Genomic DNA, 21,589 nt, shown 5'->3' with positions numbered 1-21,589 from the left:
GGATTATTCAGTTGTGCTTGAAGGTGTAAAATCTACCTTGGAGATTCCTACCTATATGCCCATTTTTTCTATGCATCCTTCCAGCCAACCCAGAAGAGTTTATCACTGTTCCGTGCTCCTAGAACATTCCATAGAAAGTGCCATTTATACCTCCATTATAGCTCTTGAGACACTGTGTAATAGTGAGTTATGAGCCTATGTCCTTCTCTGGTCATGATTTCAGCAGGGAATTCCTAATGCCTAAGCACAGTTCCAGCATGTCATAAGCACTAAATAAGTTTGCTGGATGAATGAATGAAGAAAGAAATGGATAAATTAGCAAGTTTAGGTAGATATTTCAGGAAGATGAATCAATATTTTCTAGAAGGGCTTTCCCACGATGGGGTGTTTATCTCTCAAAGTTGTGACCTTTGTAATTAATGGAAAGACTAGGAAAGGATGGCTGAGGACACACTATCTCCCAGATCCTTATCACGTTAGCACATTTATTTTAGTTTTACAGATGAGACACCAGAAATCAAAGAGCTTCAGTAACTTACTCAAGACTCTCAGATAGTAAATGGTGAAACTAGGACTCGAACATCGACCAGTAAAAACCCCAAGCTTACGTTTTCCTTAGAAGACATTCTCTTTTCAAGGTACTGCTTAAGCAGAGACCGAAACACAGTCTAAGATGTGATGGAGAAAAGGTACCTGTAGTGGAAGGTCAGATTAGAGCACTCACTAACTGTGTGTTCAACAGAGTTACAAGGTTCTTGGAAGAAGAAATTACACAATAATTCATATCTCTGCAAACTTGATACCTAACAAGGGCTACAATGATATTTCTCAGAAGATGATGACTCATTTGCTAGAGCAAGTTTGGAAGTACAAATAGAAAAGAAAATAAGTTTTTCAGCTCAATGTCTGTAAAATGTAGTTATTGATCTTTAACCTATTGTTAAAGTATTATTTCATATTTCTAAAGCCAAAGAGTCTCCTTTGTGACCAACAATAGAAAACTATCTCCACCCTCCATTAAGATCCTTATTGCCCTTTCCATGAGGAAAGCTGGCATCTGTGTTAAAAAGCAGTTATCTTTCATTTCTAGTGAAGGGCTCAGCAACACTTAATTAATTCTTTCCTTTTAAAGTGCAGCATTATTACTTTCTGGAGAAATTCCAGATTTTAATGGATAAACCATCCAGAAATAGACTAGGCTTGAGTGACTAAAGAGAACTCTATTTTGCATTCACACATCTGAGTGCCCCTGGTATTAATCTGAAATGTAATCTCAGCCATGTAGCAAGTTATGTGAATGCCTGTGGTTTGGTGATAAGATAAAGAATTGTTCTTAGTGGCCTATGACCAAAAACAGAGTCCTCAACCTAAATGGGCCAGCGTCTTAATGTGAAATTTGAGGGAAGACTGCTAAAACACTTGATTGCTTCAATTTTTACATGAGAGAGAATAAGGATAGCTATTTCATCAGAGTAGAAAGAATAAAATTTTTGAAAATAAGATGTCCAAGTGAGGCCTATGGAATTATTTTGCTTCCCTTTGCCACCGTGGTCCATGTCAAATTTAATACTAAGGACAATACTTTGAGGACCAAGGCTTTGCAGAACGGTATTGTCTGTTACAGGCACTGTGTCTGTTTCTGAGATTAACTCTTGAGAATCAATGTAATCCTTGCCTTTGAAGAAACCTGCTCTTTGAAGAAGGATGATGTGTTTATACACTGTAAATTTACTATCTTATTACTTATTACCTAATAATAAAGATAACATTCATGAAGAGCCTTCTTTGAACTACGTGATTTACATATAATCTTACTGAATTCTTTAGCTTGGTGGATCTCTACACTGCAGCCATGCAGGTGGTAATTTTCCTCTTTGCCTTGAGTATATAGCAGACTTGCTCTTGCCTCAGGACCTTTGCACTTGCTGCCCCTGCTTATTCTTTAATCTCTGGATCAAATATTTTCTCTTCATAAATGTTTTCTCACTTCTGCAGCATAAAGATTCCTTTGCCACCTCACCATCGTCTCTCTACTTTCTGTAGCCCTGTTTATTTTCTTTATTCCAGATTTTACCAATCATTCCATTCTGTTTATTTCTTTCTTTACGTATTTTCTGTTTTCCTTACTTTATTGAAATGAGTTTTGTGAAAGCAGGTATCTAGGCTGCCTTGCTCTCCACTGAATCCTTGGAGTTTGAAACAGTTCTCGGCTCATATCAGATACTCCATACATATTTTTGGAATGAATGAATAATGATTGGATGAACACACTTTTCGATTAAAAAAACTCGGGGGAAAAGAGATTTCTACTCACCTGTACCACACCTGTACAGGAATCCAAAAAGATGCAACCTTTGGGTTCTTTGGATATTTTTTCATCTTTGTAAAAATTCATGATGTAGGAATTATCTGGCAACTGAGTCAGCTGGAAGAAGCGCTTTTTGAATGACTAAATAAAGGGAAAAAAATGTAAGGAGGTGGTTCAAATCCACAGAAATTAGACTACTTCTGAGTCCTTCAAGAGCGCTACGTTTCTAGGGCACTGTTCTAGAGAAGAACATCCTCCTTTCTCATAAATAAAATATGACATGAATAAAACTCAATGCAAATGGCTCTCCTCTGTTCTGTGACCGAAGTGGAGGAGGGTGTGAAGAAAGGTGGCAGAAACTAAGATGAGTCTTGATGTCTCCTTACCCGAACGGTAATGGTATTATTCACGGTGCTGTTAAAATTCCCCTTGTAGAGCCAGCCAGACTTGAAAACTCCGGTTCCTCCCATTCCCCCTCCGCCCTTGGAGGATGAGTGAGAAGTGGTATCCTGTACAGAAGGCATCATTAGCATCACAGCCATCTTCTGTGAATCCGAGATCTTAGACACTGCGCTTAAAAACAAGACTCCTTTTTCTCTCTTTGACTCATCTTAAGAAATCATGTTCAATTTCAAAACACATGTGATTCATTTTATCTAAAAGCCTTCACACCAACAGCTACTGCAGCTTTAGGAGAAACTGGTCTGAATTTGAAACACGCTAGTGAAAGACAGGAGCTAATTATCCTCATGTTTTAAACATTTCACTTTCAACCATTTACTTACTTCATCCTTATCAGCATCTTCATGGTCAACCTCAAAGGAATGTGAAGGAAGTTTCTCTGGTTTGTATTCTGCTCTGATATTAAAAAAAAAAAAAAAGATTCTGATTTGTCATTTGAGACATTGCTTTCAGCTGGGTAACAGCTATTGTGGTGGCTTTCTTACACGTTTTTATAAAATAATATAATCTCGTGAGGGGCCCATTTCCTTTGGAAGTATTAACTTTCCCCTTACACCATTATATCTTATCTCCAGAAATTAAATCTCCATTTTAAACCACAGAGTTACTATTTATACAGATTTACACATGTCCTTTTTACTTACAAGAAGGTAAGTGGGACAACTTTAAGGGCTTGGTGATTTATATTTTCCTTCCTCCACATTTTGAAGTGGAATATAAAGTACTGATATTTTCACTATCTTTTTTTTTTTCCCTTTTGCTTTTATGTGACATACCCAAGGCTACAGGACAGTCATTTGAAGAACCACCCAGTGCTCTGGCCACCAGGCTGCGCTGCTCCCCTAACCTTGGCCTCTCCCAGAAGCCTGCACCAATGTGACTTAGCAGCAATTGTGCTAGCTTTGGGGATTTCCATGGTAGCACAGTAAAGCCTCTTAGAGCATCACTGACCAGCCCAGAGGAGTAACAGTGTACACTTGGCCCTATAAATGGTAAAATAAGACAGAAATAAACTTCCCTTGGCTTGATTCTACCTCATAACACATGGTTGAATGGAAACCAGACAGTATCATCCAAAATTCAGGCATTCCTTTATACCTAACTAGAAAATCCTACACGGAGAGTTGGCATGGGAGATTTGTTTTCTTTAAAATGATTTATATTATGTAGAAGCAATCTCAGAAGTTGACTATTGAGAAAAAAGCCCAGGGGCACATTCAGTATTCCCATTACAAATGGTTTCCTATGTTGACCGTGTTCCAGATAGCAAGGGGAGTGACCAAGGACTCTTTATATGTATTCATATATGTCTATACATACATCTGTATATGTACACACACACATATATATATATTATATATGTACTCATAAAATCACCAAGCCGTGCATTCACATAGGGATTCAGTGGACTCAAACGGATTCAAAATATTCTGTACCCTCCTTCTGAAAGACATAGAAATGCCCATTCCCAGTTCACAGCAGAGAAAGAGCACAAAAAGAACACTGTCCTCACTATCGAACTGTAGAAAAGCCTGAGATCAGAACCACATCCTCCATACCTGATCAATGTTTTTTCTATTGTGGTAAAATATACATAACAGAAGAATTACTATTTTAACTGTTTTTAAGTGCACAGTTCAGTAGCACTAAGTAGATTCACACTGTACAACCATCCCCACTGTCCATCTCCAGACCATTTTTATTCCCAAACTGACTCTGTACCCATTAAACAATAATTCCCCATTTTTCCCTTTCCCCAGCCCCGGGTTATCATTCTACTTTCTATCTCTATGAAATGAACTATTCTTGGTACTTCATATGAGTGGAGTCATGCAATATTTGTCTTTTTTGTGGCTGGCTTATTTCACTTAGCATAATGTCTTCAAGGTTCATTCATGTTGGGGAGTGTATCAGGATTTCATTCCTTTTTAAGGCTGAACGATATTCCACTGTAACCTGGTAAGAGTTTGTGCTCCCAAAGTCATTTCCATGAAGGTGTCCTGGATCTACAGAATTAGGACTGTCTTCCTGTAGATGTTGAGCGTACGTCTCTTATGATGCTTGCCTGGTTCTGTTATTTGGATGCCTGTCTTAGCCCTCCAGCAGATTATACATTTCTTAAAGCCAGTGACTCTAATAAAGTCCCATCTACATCTCACTCGGCTTTTTTCTTTCCTGTTGTAGACATGATCAATATGCGTTTGCTGACTGAATTATTGAGAGGCAAGGTGAACAAGGATATCACAGAAGTGAGATAATATGAAAAGGTATAACTTAAACTTTTGTTTTTGGAAGGCATCTTGGCGATGTTCTTTTTAGCAGTAGGACACATTTTTGGTGATCAAAATCCTAAGAGGCACCTCCAACATGTTAAATAGGTTTTTTAAAAGTATCTTATTATTGTGAATTTATCCTATAAATTCAAATTAATGAAAGTCCCTTGCTACTAAAATTCATAACTAATAAAAATAAAGCTATTCTGGGGTACACAGTACTTGATATTGAGTGTTATAAATGATATCTAGAGTCTCACTTCAGTCCTAATTCCAATTTATTTCTCTATTTTGTTTCGGTTCCACAGTCTTGATAGGACATCCCAAGACCCATAGATAAGTAGTTGCAGATGGTAACAGTTTTATTTCAAAGCCAGAGGCTTGAAAGAAGAGTGGTAGGAAATGTGTATTTCGAGGTTATCATCACAACAGGTTCAGACACATGGAAAGGGTAAGTGATCAATAAATACTTGTTAATTGATGTGTATGAATTTACTTGCATGGGTATGTGTTAGTCCAAATTTCAAAAACATATTAATATATAATACAACCTTCCTCATCCATGATTTATTTGCAAGCTCAAAAATATATACCAAGATAACAGAGATTTTGTACTGAAGTCTAAATATGTACTAAGTAGCGTATTGCTTTTTATTCAAATGTATATGTGTATAATCAGACTTTTGGACACAAATACAGGGAATCCACATCTAGTCTAATCTTGCTATTTTGCTGAGAAGAAAACGAAGTCCATAACAGTTACTCACATAAACACATGGTGAAAGAGATGGGGTCAGAAGCCTTATCTCTGAAACGATACTTCCTGTATTAAGGACGGATTATTCCAAACCATCTTTAATAAGCATGTTAAGTATGACTGCAGCCATTTTTCTCTTGCAAAGGATCCTGGTGTACCTGTAGTTCTTTCTCCTTCCTGCAGAACCTTAGAGATACTCAAGTTTGGGCCAACTGCCACTGATGTTAACTTGTTCTGCCTCTTTTGGTTAGGGTCAACCTTATATGAAGGCAGAACAGGTAACAGACCACACTGTTATTTTGGGACCACTGGGAAATTCTCCCCATCCCACCAAAAATACTCCTCTTCTCCTTAACAACATCTTGACACTCCTTGAACCAGAAGCAGTTCCTTTTGCCTTTTCATTTGATGGGCAAAATAAAGCACGTAAACACAACCCTTTCCTCAACCCTTGCTCCTTCCAGAGGTGACACACTGCCTGAGATTCAGAGGCAGGTTCAAAGGGCTTATTTCAGAGCAATTATTCAAAGTAATTTGTCTGCAGAGGAGGAGACATGAGTGTTCCAGGATTCTTAAAATGATGGCAGGGCAGTAAAGGCACTATTAAGGAAACATCCCAAGTGAAAGATAAAGGGATGAGTAGGGGAAACTGAGGATGAGGCAGCAAAAACAAACTTGAACTGGAAGGTCAATGTTTGGCTCCAGGGTGGCCCTAAATTATATGCTAGTCCTTTCCTGCCCGTCTCCCTTTGACGTTGAGACAGTTCTATTCGTTTCTGAATTCTTTACTCTGTCCTCTTTTGTCAGCATGGTTTATCCTTTCTTTTCTTTCTTACCAAAGAATAATTTTATAGGCATTTGTTCTTGATAATTGTGGCTTGCAATAGAGGCCATGTTCCACAGTCCAACTCTCACTTCTGCAAAGATAATTATCAAAGTGTAAAGAAAGGAGAGAAGGAACAGCCTTTCAAACTAGCAATGAAATAACAAACAATTAAGGAAACAAAATAGGGTTTTCATGAATCTCAGTGTATAAGGTTAAACACTTGTGAGGGTTTTTCCACAAATCTCCCATCAGAGAATTGAAAATAACAACTAAGATAGCCTATAAATGATAGCCAAAGTTTCACAAAAGTCCATGATTTTAAAGTGACTTATGCACAACTCAGCTGAAAATGCTGCATTGACAGGAGAACGGCTAAACAAACTATAGTAGATCCACACACAAAAGGAATGTTACTCAGAAAGGGAAAGGAGCTACTGATACATGCAACAATGTGGATATCACTCAACATCATGCTGAGTCAAAGAAGTCAGAAACACAGGAATACATATAGTATGATTCCAAAAAATAAAGTTCTAGAATATAAAGTTCTAGAATATGTAATAGCAATCTGTGGTGAAGAAAATCAGAACAGTGGTTGTCTCTGGGGAGAGAGGGAAGTAGGGGTGAGGACTGACAAGGAAGGGGTAGCTATGAACTCTTTGAAGGTGATGATAACGTCCCTTATGTCAGTAGGGGTTTCAGGTGCACAGGTGTATGCATAGTCAAAGTCATCCAGTGGTTCACTTACAACTTGTGTCTCACCTGCTAAAGTTTCCCTCAAAAGAAAAAAAAGTAAACTGTAAACATATGTTTCTAGTTAATGGTATGCATTCTAAAGTGTTTAGAAAGGGAGCAGACAGTGTGTTGGTACTTTAAACTCACTTTGAAATGATCAAAATATAAGATGGACTGGTGGATGGCAAGAGGGATGGGTGGATGGATGCATAATGTCATAAAATACATACAGCAAAATGTAAAAGATACATTCTAGATGGTGAGAATATGGGTGTTCATTGTATAAGTTTTCCAACATTTTTTGTATGTTTGAAAATTTGCAGAGTAAAATATAGGGGGGATTTTTTTTTAAAGGTGTTGAAGAAAAATGACGTTTCCTGAATTTTTTTAATACTAAGCAAAATTTTAAGAAATTGTGCCAAAATATATATAACTATTCTCAAAGAAAATAGTGAGTATGAATTTCTCAAGAACTTTCCCCTGGTATTTTTGAAGGACAGATGATTTTGAAAAGAGAGAAGGCGGCTTCATACAAATACTAAAAAAATTTTAAAAATTTCCCAAATGTTACGATATTACAATTTGCAAGGTCTCCAAACTCGTGCATAAAACCAAATTCTCTTTAAGTTTTCCTTTTCAGTTCACTTAAGTATTATGACTCAAAAATAAATCATAAGATATGATAGATAAGACCAATGAGGTCACTAGCAAAACTCAACCAACTACGTTAATCCTTAGTCATATTCACACAGACCTTATTGTTCATTAAATAAAATGTGCAGACCAGGGAGTGTCAATACAGGTCATATCTAGGGGTGTGGGATGGGAGAATGTGCATGCTTTTTCATTGCTGGCTTTTCTTAAATCTGTTGGCTTGATCAAATTCACTGTGAGTTGACAGCTGTGTTAATTCGTGGAGGCTATTCCTCCTCGTCACTAAATGATCCAGTTTTCAGATAGTACCTGTCACATAGAAGACCTGCAATAATGACAACCACGTATCAGAAGAATAAATCCCCAAGCTGAGTAAGCTCGCCTTCTAAGGGAGGACAGAGTCGGTAATTAAGCATAAATAAACAAGGCAATTTCCCTGGATGAAAACGGTTGGGAAGAAAATTAAAGAGGAAAAGAGAAAAGAGTGATCCAGGTAGAGGGTGGCAGAAGCCAGGTTTAGAAAGGGTGGTCACAGATGGCCATTTTGGTTGAGAATGAGAAGAAGCCGGCCATGTGATGATCTGGGGGAAGATCATTCTGGCACAGGGAATGGCGAGCAAAGGTCTTGAGGAAGGATCAGGCTTGCAGCATCCAAGAGTGGACCGCTGGTGGGGCTGGAGCACAGTGAGGGAGGGAGAGAGACAGGAGGGGAGGTCAGCCTGGTAAGAAAATGCCCTGCAGCACACTTGGCAGAGGGTTTAGACATGGGTGCTACCGAGAACTCTTCTTTCCCGTCCCTCTTCCCACTGACCCACAGGGCACTGCCTCCTTGTCCTTAAGTAACCATCATCACTACTCAGTCTCATATCTGCAGGGTCATTAAGCATGACCTTTCCCTCTTCTGGATGTCATTAAAAGATAAGCACCTCTGGCTGTTGAAGGTAAAATTCTTCCCCCAAGACCACTGTGGGTCTCTAAGGGCCTTTGGGCTCCAGAGACGGAGGGCTCAGCAGGGGCCTCACCTTCCGGTGATTGGACCCAACATTAGTTGTCATTTCTGGTCAGTCTTATTTCTCATTTCTATACTCAAATTACCTCCTATACCTCATATAAGGAGTGTGGAGACGCCTGACTGGAGTGAGGTTGGGGGCTAGTTACTAACCCTCTCGATGCTCTGCATTCCTTTATACAACAGGGAAAACACATCCTACTCCGTGGGGTCATGCGTGTTAAATGAGATAATGTACATATGGCACCCAGCACATTCTGGCTCACTGTCGACACTCAAGAAGTGTTCTTTTATTTAAAAAAAATTCGGTTCCAAATCAGCCCAACTATACTGGTTCCATTTTTTTTTTTTTTTTTTTTTTTTTTGCGGTACACGGGCCTCTCACCGTTGTGGCCTCTCCCGTTGCAGAGCACAGGCTCCGGACGCGCAGGCTCAGCGGCCATGGCTCACGGGCCCAGCCGCTCCGCGGCATGTGGGATCTTCCTGGACCGGGGCACGAACCTGTGTCCCCTGCATCGGCAGGCGGACTCTCAACTCAACCACTGCGCCACCAGGGAAGCCCTACAGGTTCCATTTTAATTGATCTTCTATCTATCACAAAATATACTCTATGAAATTTTCTTCTTTATATCCACCCAGCTGTGGTAAAACTTTTAAGTATGTCATTTATCTCTGTATTTTAGCCTGCAGATTAATGAAATCTGTGGCCTCATAATTTTTTGTTTGTTTCACATTTTTTAAATTGAGGTATAATTGACAGATGACATTATGCTAGTTTTAGGTGTACAAAATAATGATTCTGTATTTGTATATACTGTGAAATAATCACCACAATAAGTCTAGTTGATATCGTTACCATGCAGAGCTACAAAGAATTTTTTTGTGTGTGATGAGGACTTTTAAGATCTACTCTCTTGGCAACTTTCAAATATTCGATACAGTATTGTTAACTCTAGTCACCAAGCTGTACGTTCCATTACCATTGACTTATTTATTTTATAACTGGAAGTTTGTACCTTTTTGATCCCCTTCACCTCACCTCTGACGACTATCGGTCTGTTCTCTGTATCTGTGAGCTTGCTATTTTTTTTTTTTCTGGTTTTGTTTTTAAATTCCACATATGAGTGAGATCATATGGCTTTTGTCTTTCTCTGACTTATTTCACTCAGCACAGTGCCCTTCAGGTCCACGCATGTCGTCAAAAGTGGCAAGATTTCATTCTTTTTTATCACTGAATAGTATTTCATTGTGTATATATGCCACATTTTCATCCATCGGTGGACACTTAAGTTGTTTCTGTATCTTGGCTAGTGTAAATAATGCTGTAATGAACATGGGGGTGTGTATATCTTTTCGAATTAGTGTTTTTGTTTTCTTCAAATAAATACCCAGAAGCGGAATTGCTGAATCATATGGTAGCTCCATTTTTAATTTTTTGAGGAATCTCCGTACTGTTTTTCGTAGTGGCTACACCAGTTTACGTTCCTACCAAGAGTGCACAAGGGTTCCATTTTCTCCACATCCTTACCAACACTTGTTATCTCTGGTTGTTTTCATAATAGCCATTCTAACAGGTGTGAGGAGATAATTCATTGTGGTTTTGATTTGCATTTCCCTGGTGATTAGTGACGTTGAGTATCTTTTCATGTAGCAGTTGGCCATCTGTATGTCTTCTCTGGGAAAATGTCTATTCAGATCCTCTTCCTATTTTTTAATAAGATCGTTGTTGGCCTTTTTTGATGATTTCCTTAGTTGTGCAGAAGCTTTTTAATTTGATGTAGTCTCATTTGTTTATTTTTGCTTTTGTTGCCTTTGCTTTTGGAGTCAGATCCAAAAACATCATTGCCAAAACCAATGTCAAGGAGCTTATTGCCTATGTTTTTACCCAGGAGTTTTATGGCTTCTGGTCTTATACTCAAGTAGTAAATCCATTTTTAGTTAATTTCATGTATGGTGTAAGAGAGTAGTCTAGTTTCATTCTTTTACTTGTTGCTGTCAGCTTTCCCAATGTTTATTGAAGAGACTATCCTTTCCCCATTGTATATTCTTGGCTGCTTTGACATCATACTTTTTTTTATGACATTCTTGTTTCCTAGGAACACCAATTTCAGTGCCAATTTTTATTTCTAATGTGTGAAGTCTTTACATTTTACATTCTAGCCTGAAATAAAGTCTCTCTCCAATATCTTCCTATGAACAGACACTAAAAAAATGAGGTTCTTAAGAGTGGATAATCGCACAATTTTAAATTTAAAGACTAAAAATGAGGGACATGAACACATATCATTTTTCACTTCCCCATAATTCCAAGTTTTTATTTTAAAGCCTCAGCAATCCATAAAAAGAAATGATCAGTTTAAATTGGTAGCAGACATAGGAGAATTCTTCTAATCCAGGAGGTATGAAAATGATTTACTTCTAATAGTCTCAGAAGGCCCAAGTAAATTATGTTCCCACTACTGACCTAAATATGTGTAGTCTTTAGTGGGAAGTGCTTAGCTTTGTAAAATCATTTAAAAAATAGTTTTACTATTCAATGTTACAGCCTTCATTCGTTCAGGGGATACATGAGGATTATTCTAGAACTTCTGATTTTCATTTTGAACATATCATATAGAGTTCATTACAGTTTCTCACTTAGCAGCAGTCTTATGCTTCCCTTTCTTGGTAGCAACTTCCACATCCTTTAGTTAAAGTCAGGGAAATTTTCAGCAATATTTTGGTTACTTTTGCATTTCTTCTCATGAGATTCCTTCTCGTGCTCTACAAGAATTCCAATTCAACAGTGATATCCAGACCCTGTTCTGACTGGAGGTGCCTTCTCTATTGTTTTCACAGAGGAAGAATATAGTGCATGTGAATTTTTAAATTAATTTATTTTTCTTTATGGCATCATGAATACAAGAAAAGATGAACAGTGTTTGGGAATAAAGCCATTGAAGATTTCAATGGACCTAAGGACAGCAGGAAGGCATTTATGCCAAATGGCAGCTGAACACCTCTTTCTACACTCTCTCCCTTTATATGCAGTCTGCCAAGTGCTTGGACATGGCTTACAAGTTGTAACCACTTCTCAGTACTATTCAGAAAGAAGAAGTCTCGATGTTAAAAAATGCTTTGCTTTTCAATTGCAGCTACAAAAGGTGTGTGACTAAGGCCCAGACATTCTGAATGTAATAATTATTCATGAAGGCCTAGGGTGTGATGAGACCTTCCCAACATGAAGTTTAAGGAAGTTATCTTTTAGGAGTGACCAGAATCTAAAGGAACGTTCAGAGATTTGGTGAAAGTTAACAGCCACTGTTTTGAATAAAGACTTGCTGTTTTAGAGGAACATTGCTTTGCTCTTCACAGTAACGCTACTCCAAAAGAAATGGCCTGCTTCTCTTTTCTTTTCTTTCTTTTTTTTAATTCTCACTGCAACAATCCCATTCTCCATAGAGTAGAGGAGGTAATTTCTTAAAGAGGTAAACCAGATCATGTCACACTCCAGGTTACAAATTTCTAGTCTTCTGTTGCAATGAGAATAAAATCCAGCTCCTTTTCAGGACCCACGAGGTCCCCTGCCTAGTTCCATGGTTTCACCAACCCTTAGGTCCGGCCTCAGAATGACCACTCTGGTTCCCACCTCATGGCCTTTGCCCCTGCTGTTTCCTCTGGGAACCCTTTTCTGGAGATTGCAGTGCTGGTAGCTACGGTTCCTTCAGATCTGAGCCCAAATGTCACCTTCCCAGAGCTACTCCATAACACCCCCTCCACTTCAAATTCTGCATCCAGGAGTTGATAGCAGCACTTCCAAGTATCCCAGTCTGGAAAAGATGTTTCTCGGGGCACGGAAAATCTTAGAAAGTTGTGCCCAAATCTAAACCATGTGTCCATTAAAAAGTTAGATGCAATGTGTATGACCTCAAAGTTTCACTTGAGGGAAGTGTTAGTAAAAAATTAACTTTTGACTGTCTTAAGTGTTTTTTCTGGATGATGCACATCATTTTAGTTTGATGAACCAGTGTGTTGGGAGATTCCAGTTCTTTGCAGTTCTTTGAATTTAAGCAACTCCAAGCCCATCCAGGATTATTATATTTTAAAATTTGTTGCTCTCTCAGTTTACTTATCCAATAAGTAATTATTGCACACCTACTATGTGCCAGGCATTCTCCTAGGCCTGCCGGGGATTCTGCGAGGAAGAGTCCCTGCCCTTTCAGGGGTGGTTAAATTTAGTGGGAGACACAGACACAGAATAAATGACTACCCTAGGTCAGGTAGTTGGTCAGGTGAGCAAATTCTTTATAGAGGTGACATCTGGGCAGTTGCAGAACAATATCACCTTTTCCTAAAGACTTTATTTCCCCATAATCTGGAAAATAGTAGGTGTTTGTTTTTCCTTTTTGCTGTTCTTAGACATTTATCATTCCTGTGGAGGTTGTTTACTTTCGTGCCCCTTGATATCCCAGAGTGAAAATACATGAAACCAATGGCAAATCTGAATGCTATATACAGAATATTGTCAGAAAAAATTTCTGGTCCAAATTTTACTTTTTAAATTGTCTTGTATCTGCTATTGAAAAGACAGCTCACGAAAGAATGACATGGTACTTTAAAACTTTGTTCAAAACCTAAATGAGTATATGTACCTCTCACCCCAATTCTGTGAGGTTACAAGCAATACATTGTTGAACAAAATGTTCCATCATGACTTTTACTTTTAAATTTTGTAAAACATACCTTGATACTAGATTAACGTACATGTATTCAAGAACAGCGGCAGAATTTAGGGAACATAGCTTATATATGGAAAAACCCAAGAAGTAATCATAATAGGTTCTTACCGAGGTAACTGTCGAATGTCTCCAGAATACTGTTCATATTTGTAGTTTACCACATACCACTGGGAACTGTAAAATTTACAAGCCTGAAAGGAAAACAATGGCAATTAAAAATTATCATTCAAAAAGCAGCTGTCCTGATAAAGAAGCACAGTGCATTCAGTGCTCATCATCTCCTGGTTAATGTTAAGGTAGCTATGTTAGCAATTTTAAGGTAGATAAGGGGCTTGAGCATTACAATCATTTCATTTTCCAGTGAAAGGAAAATCTAACCTTTCCCAGACTCTTAGAGGAGGAACTGTTTAACATATTTATTCTATTTTTCTCCATTAAGGAAAGCCTAATTTAATCATCCCCTGAATCATAACCGGATATGTCACTAACCTCCAGTATCATCATTTTTCAGCGTTCCTTGGAAAGCCTTCCTTTATGTAACAGTTCTTAGCAGTGAAATATGTTATTATTTATATGCTATCCTTTCACCATAATTTTAGCCCATTTCTTTTTATTCCTGCATCAGTAACCTATCCTTTTCCTCTTTATATCAACCCTGCTGTCAGCTTGAAATGAGTTTTTCAGTTTTACCTCATTGCCTTCCGAGCCCAACCTTCTCCCTGATTATTCATCAACTTTATAAATATATGTGAATAAAAGATGACCAAAAAAACTTTTAAAAAACAATGTTAATAGCACAAAAGAATTATCTTAGAGCGGTTCATGATGGCTGAGTTTGCAGTAGTTACTCACGGCAAATATTTCCCAAACACCAACCCTGTGCCTGTCACAGTACTGACCACAGAGTGGTAATAGGGATTTCACTAGCTGGCTTTTAAGATTCCTTTAGATTCTAAAATTACATAAATCTGGGGATTAAACAGCAACACCAGGTTGATAAGGAGACCCTGTCCTCTAGCATTAGTGGGAAAAAATGAGGAGTAATAAACTTACTGCAATGTGAGAGATAAGACCTCTGATCGTCTTTGTAACCAAGAAGGAGACAGCAAATGAGAGCTCTTCAGGAGAGTCATTACTCAAGGTGTGGAAGGGTTAGAGCAAAGAAAGCACGGGCACTGTCTTTGCAGAAACAGAAAGTGGGAAGGAGTGGCTCACAGCGGGGTGTAGAAAGGTGGGTGGAGAACATAGGGTGTGGGCACCTGCCTCAAGATGCACAGGAAAGGCAGGGAGAAGGGTTAGGGGTCCTTAGCCGCACTGGATTTCTCTAGCCTTGAACTTCCTCAGCACCACAGCTTTATCTGTTCAGGGAAACACCCCGACGCAAATGGGGACTGAGGGCAAACGATGCATGAGACTAGGACAAAGATAGGAGTGGGGGGATGGCGGCAGGGGGAGAGGAGAAAAGAAGAGATTAAAAACAGAACAGCAACAAGACAAATAGATGTGGATAACAGTCAAAGAGGATTCAGGGGATGTGTACCGACTTTGGATGGAGAGGAGGAATGTGAACAAAACTTAATGTTTAGCTAAAATTAAATTTCTTAACTTGCCAGTGCCTGAGCCAACTGTGCAAACCACACGTTTCTGGAAATAAAAGGAAAACTGGACCTTGATATGCTCCCTGGCTAAAATGTTCCATCTTCATTTTCGATAAAGATGCCAGGAATTCAGGCAAGGATCACAAAGATCCACAGCATCGCAACCCAAGAGGGAAAAACATTCATGATCACGGCTCTTTCCCACCCTCTCTCACTTACTTTCCTTTCTCTCTACACTTTCCTGTAGTTCTCAAACGATACACAATGGAAAATAAAAAGCATAAAACCCACCCCTTTTTTGCATTCCCTTTCAATCTTTTTCTTTTTTCTGGTGCATAGTTTTACCTAGTTCTCCTCTAAGTATATATTTGAATTGGAATATTGTTTTTATTCACTTAAAGGCATATTCTAAAGATTTTTTAACTTTTGCTTTCTAAATTTTATGACCACTTTAAATAAGTAGAATAAAGTCTCATACCCTAATTTACCAACCAGGTCCAATTCATTAATTTGGTCAATAAACATTATTGAACCCATACTGTGTGCCTGGCGTTTTTCCAGGTGATGCAAATACATCAGTGAACAAGGGACACAAATTCATGCCCTCTTGAAAAGTGTGCCCCTGTGAAGAGCTGGTCAACAAACACAAAAATAAGTAAATTGTGTAATGTATCAGGAAATGCTAAGTGTCATGTGAAAAATAAAGCAGAAGAAGGGGGATGGATAGAGTTGGGGAAGGAGGGACAATTTAAATAGAATGGTTAGGGTAAGTCTTACAAAGAAGGTGACATTTGAGCAAAGACTTAGAGAAGAGGACAGAGTGAGCAGTTACTATGGCTACTTCAAATTTTGTGCCATTGTAGAAAAAGACGCTTCAGAGTGTTTCTTCATGAATTTGGTCCTCCCATTTTCCCTCAAGTTTGACCCATTTTGGATCATTTTCTTAGGATAGAGTACTCAAAGTATTTTACAGATTCTTGATAAAAAAACTCCAAACCAACGTATATTCTTTACAAAAAAAAATGCGAACAGAGGGTACCGCACTGAACCAGGAGCTACAGGGCTTTATTCTTGGTCTGGGACTAGTACTGAATTCCAACATGATTTTGGTCAAATCATTTTATTTATTAGGATCTCTGATTTAGCAACTGAACACTCAGTATATTAGACTGGATTAGAAATTTCTCTCTCATAATATCTATTGCTACACTTCCTAATCTGGAGGTTTCGACGGGACAAATGTGCATTGTCTTATTGCCCTGTCTTGCTATGGATAGTACCTATGTGTAACCACGATAAACATTCACGCATATTACACACACTGTTCACGAGATGCCACAGGCTTCACCAAACCTGAGATATGTTAATCCTGAATTGCACTGACCAAAAATGAAGGTGGTTATTTCTTATAATAGTACAGCCTAGTAAAGAACTACCTCTTTTTTGTTTTGTCAGTGGCAAGTGCCTGTCAGATACTGTTCTAGTAGGTGCTTTACGTATAATCTTAACAGGCAATCCATGAGATTTTATATTCCCATTTTATAGATCACAGAGGCAAGGAGAGGCTCACATTTTTGCCCAAGATCCCACATGTGACAGAAGTAGGATTTCAAACTGGATTTGTCTGACTCAAAAAGTCTATTCAACTAATTTATGAGTTGTTTCATATTTGCAGACTTTGAAGCCTTTTAAAAAAAAATCACATCTGGACCACCATTCCAGAGGTTTTCTATGGTGTTTCTGTTTCTGTCTTGGAGTCAGGCAAACCTGGTTTTGAATTTTGGTATTAACTGTGAGGTCTCAATTAAGCGATTTAATATCTATTTCTTTATCTGTCTAAATAATACCACCTTCATTAGGATCGATTCCTATAAAGCACCTAACAGAGGGTAAGTAATTAACAAATACTTGTTTTTAAAAAATAGGTTTTCTCAGCAAGTTTGACTCAATCTATAAATCACATTCATGATAGCTGATAATAACAACTTGTTTTTCTTGATTTATTCAAGTATAGCTTTGGAGAGCTATTTTAGCTCTGATGATCATAGCGTTCTGTTTTGTGTGTGTGTGTGTGTGTGTGTGTGTGTTAGTTTCTGCTTTATAACAAAGTGAATCAGTTATACATATACTATGTTCCCCTATCTCTTCCCTCTTGCGTCTCCCTCCCTCCCACCCTCCCCATCCCACCCCTCTAGGTGGTCACAAAGCACCGAGCTGATCTCCCTGTGCTATGCGGCTGCTTCCCACTAGCTATCTACCTTACGTTTGGTAGTGTATATATGTCCATGCCTCTCTCTCATAGCGTTCTGTTTTAATCAAATTCCTTCTGAATTTGTTAGGTTTCTTGTATCTGGTGGTAGGTAGATGAGGATTAGGGTTGGACTAGATGACCCTTAAGAATCCTTGTAAACCTGTGATTTCTCCGATTCTGAGAAAGCCAGTGCATTTTACAAACACATAAACATTTCTCCTACATAGTTAGGCATTTTGGAAATGTTATGCATAGAAAATTATTCGCCATTCTTTGTTCCAGCCCACACACTCGCTCTAAGAAGATCATTAAGATCTATTATAATTATGACTACAATTCCTCTTTGTCCAAAAACTAAGCTGAAATGACCTGTTGCAAATTCAAAGTCACAGGCTACAACTCTGCTTGTTTTAGTAAGGCAATGGCTCCATTTCCCCCCTAAAAAGTACCTACCTCACAACACTGATTTTAAATTACCCACTTCTTATCCCCTTGAGAAAGGGACACTGCCACAGTCTGCTTCAAAGATGAAGACTGAATATCCAGCAAACATTTGCTGAGCTGGTTAATTTTTCCAAACAGCAATGCCCCGGTTCACATTTTATTTGTTTATTATGTTTGCTTGTTCAGCCTTTATCTTGCCATCTCTGCCTGTTATATGTTTAGACACACAAAAAATTGAGCCAACTCAACATAGTCCAAGGCTTTTAAATCATTAGGATAGTGTTGCCCAAATTGTATTGTGTCCATGGAGCTTGCTAATTAAAATGCAGGTTCCTGGGTCCCACGGGGGGTTCACTGAATCAGAATCTCTAGAGGGGGCCTTGAAATGCATCATTCCACTGGGGTGACAGTGTGACTCTGTCCTTGTCATGCTGTCTGCCTATGAACTGAAAGCATTAGGGTCCCAGCTTCACACAGGGAACTCTAGTAACTGAGGTGACCCTCCAGCTTCCCTGTAAGTAGGCACATCCTTTCAAAAGAGCAGGAAGCATATCAACTACAGCATGGGGTTTTACTGGTAGTGGAAACTCAATATATATGTGTTGAATGAATGAATCTTCTATATTCTTTCTTTTCCTTTAGAAATAACTAAACAGGACACCTTAAAAGTTCTAAAAATCTAAATACTTTTGAAAAGATTGGGCAACTATAAAGCATACCCTAAAATACTCTAAACAGAACATATCATTTTTCCCCTTTTCCCGTCCTCTTTAGAGGATCACCAGAATCAATTCAAATCATGTCACCTACCTCAAATAGCAATTTAGGTTTGGCAATGTAATTTGTCCATCTCTTAAAAAGGCTGATTATTAGATTCTGGCTACAGAGTAACAAGCAGGTAACAGATTGCATTTTAGATGCAAAATTATTTTTCTTTCTGGCTATAGAGGTTATTTAATTACACGACTACTTTCTTGCCAGAAATATTTATGCAACCACAAAAGGTGTTCTTTTTGGCCCTTAGTCACCAATGGGATTAATTCTGTATTTGTAAAACGATGGTAGTGATTTTCATATTAATGCCATTCTTTACAAAGTTTAGAAGTAATTATGGCTGTTTTATAAATGTTAAAAAAATGCAGCATCACGAAGTTAAGTGAATTCAGATAAATTATGTATTGAAAGAGTGGCTGAATAATTTATTGTCCACATTGAAGCACTTCAAAGTGAAAGGAGATGCTATTAGCCAGGCCAACAGGTAGAATATGAAACTTCCTGCAAATCAGGACATTGGTCACCCAATAAATACACCGATATTTTAGAAGAAAGGAAAAGGCACTGAAAACATTTTTAATTTAACTTGACCACATATATTGACCATTTTAATTTAACTTGACCACATAACTTGACCATTATATATTCCTTTAAAATGCAATCATTAATTTCTGTACTATGAAAATAAGCTGAACAGTTACTGATCTTTTAAAACTTATACTACACTCTTGGGAGAGAAATGAAAATGAGTTTGGACAAAATACATGATGTAACTATAGATCTGATTCAGTTTCAGAAATCATGGTACAATCTTATTTAATAGATTTTTGAGTCTGTTTTTTTAAAATATTACTTGATATTAGATAGTGTTACTATGTATATAAATATGCATATACCATGTAAAACAGAATGTCACATCAAATGCCAACCATAATTGTAAATCATTTTTAACTATTGTGTCTGAATTATAGAGTAGCCTAAATTGCTACCTTTGTTGATTTTAAATTGAAAGTGAATCCAGGTATTTGGTTTGTCTTTAAAAAATGCATTGCACTAAGGCAACTGAACAAACTTTAAAATTAGACTTTCATAAATCACACCTGTGCCCAATCCGGGGACCTACACTCTAATTTCCCAGCTAGATGTCACAAGTATTTTGTCAGGACATAAATAATGGATGGTACTAAAAAAAACCTTGATAATATTATGATCTACTTGTTCTTTTCATGTAAGTCATAAAATCTGGGCTGTAATTCAATGAAACTGAAATTTTAGGTTCAAACTTATGATGGTTTTTTAAAAATTTTTACACTCCAGGGTCCCTGACTTATATTTCTGTCTTTGTTCACTTACCACCAAACATTGTAGGATGATTTTTATTGTGGAGAAGATTAGAGGAAGCCAATTTAGAATGGGAACCATTTTACATGTTTGGAAACAAGACTATTATTATTCTAGGGATGTGACAGACTAGAAAATAAATTTATTCAAGGTGGTTAATGTGAAACACAAAAATATTTTGTTTTCATTGTTTTCAACAGTGTTTTCCATATACATTTTATCCTAATGCTACTAAAGAGTAAATGCATTTGAATTTACCTTAATCAACATTTGTACGTTTATTATCTTTACTGTCATACATTTAGTGTTAAAAAAAATAGGGTGATCCATTTTGTTCGACTATGACAGAAAAAAATCTTTACATCTAAGACTAAACTATATATAGGACAACAGATTTTGATATCATTTTTCCATTAAATTCTTGAAGTTGCAAAATAAATATGGCTTTACTTATAAATTTACTTTTAAAAAGTACACACAAAATGAAAAGTCCCTTAACTTCCAGCAAGACCTTCACTGGTGAATTAAGAGCCTCCTTCTTCAAAACAAAAACAAAAATCTTTTATTTGCACTAATTTTATTAAGAAAGGGTTAAGACTTTTTTTTTAATTTGGAGAAATTTTTGTAGTTGTATTTTCCCTAATATCTTCTAGTAAGTGAAATTGTGCATGTACCCCTGATGTCACAGCAGAGGGGTTACTTCTAGTTTGAAGAAAACTATGTTTACCGTGCTCTGGTCTAAAGTTAACAAATGCATTAGAATCACTCACTTGCTGCCCAATGATTCAGAATCAGAAAACGGCATTCATTTTTACTTAATTTATTTATACATGCAAAAAAAAAAAAAAGCCCACCTCAGAATCATTTACTGAAAGACTCATTCTTATTTCTGGGTGATGAACTGCACCTTATTCTACATATGAGATTCAAACAATTTGTATAAAGTCCAAAGGCATTTTGGTTAAAAGAATGGTTTCTTTGTCAATGTACACAACATGCCGTCCAAAATTAAACATAAAGCGTATAAAATTATTTCAACCATAGAACAAGTGAAATTCCCTGTGTTTTCTTCAGAAAAGATACATTTCATTCTTTTTAGATATGTTTCATTCAGTTAACAAAACGGGGCAGCATGAAATACATTTGAAATCATGGCCAGCCTTCCTCTCGTCATCATTTTCTTTGAAATGCCTAGGATCCATGTCGCCTAAAATCGCTTTTACTTCTCGACATGATGCAGCTTCTACCTTGACTATTTATAATTTTCTCTCGAATTAATTGAATGCCACTTGTCTGGATCCAAATGGTAGATGAGGAAGAAGAAATTCATCTTCAATATTATACTCACTTGGCCATATATTGTTTTTCATAGTTACAAAATTTTGCTTCTTAATCAATTAAGCAATATTTCGGTACATTATCTAACAGTCTCCTGAGCT

The 21,589-nt window shown here is 37.5% G+C and overlaps 1 protein-coding gene across 7 annotated transcripts in view; it reads right to left on the bottom strand.

The window, feature by feature from the left end:
* Positions 1-21,589, bottom strand: part of DOCK10 (dedicator of cytokinesis 10) — a 280,897-nt gene that overhangs the window by 109,088 nt on the left and 150,220 nt on the right. For all 7 annotated transcript variants that reach the window (XM_029224638.1, XM_029224643.1, XM_029224644.1 and 4 more), the window contains 4 exons: positions 13,851-13,933; positions 3,094-3,166; positions 2,695-2,817; positions 2,315-2,449 (listed from right to left, as the gene is read on the bottom strand). In XM_029224638.1, the coding sequence (XP_029080471.1) occupies positions 2,315-2,449; positions 2,695-2,817; positions 3,094-3,166; positions 13,851-13,933 (414 nt within the window). The remainder of the gene's footprint in view (positions 1-2,314; positions 2,450-2,694; positions 2,818-3,093; positions 3,167-13,850; positions 13,934-21,589) is intronic.

The sequence above is a fragment of the Monodon monoceros genome, unplaced genomic scaffold (assembly GCF_005190385.1).
Source record: "Monodon monoceros isolate NGI ecotype Baffin Bay Population unplaced genomic scaffold, NGI_Narwhal_1 Super_Scaffold_16, whole genome shotgun sequence".
NCBI lineage: Eukaryota > Metazoa > Chordata > Mammalia > Artiodactyla > Monodontidae > Monodon > Monodon monoceros.
The sequence above is the reverse complement of the archived record's forward strand: the minus strand, read 5'-3'. Positions and strand labels throughout refer to the sequence as shown.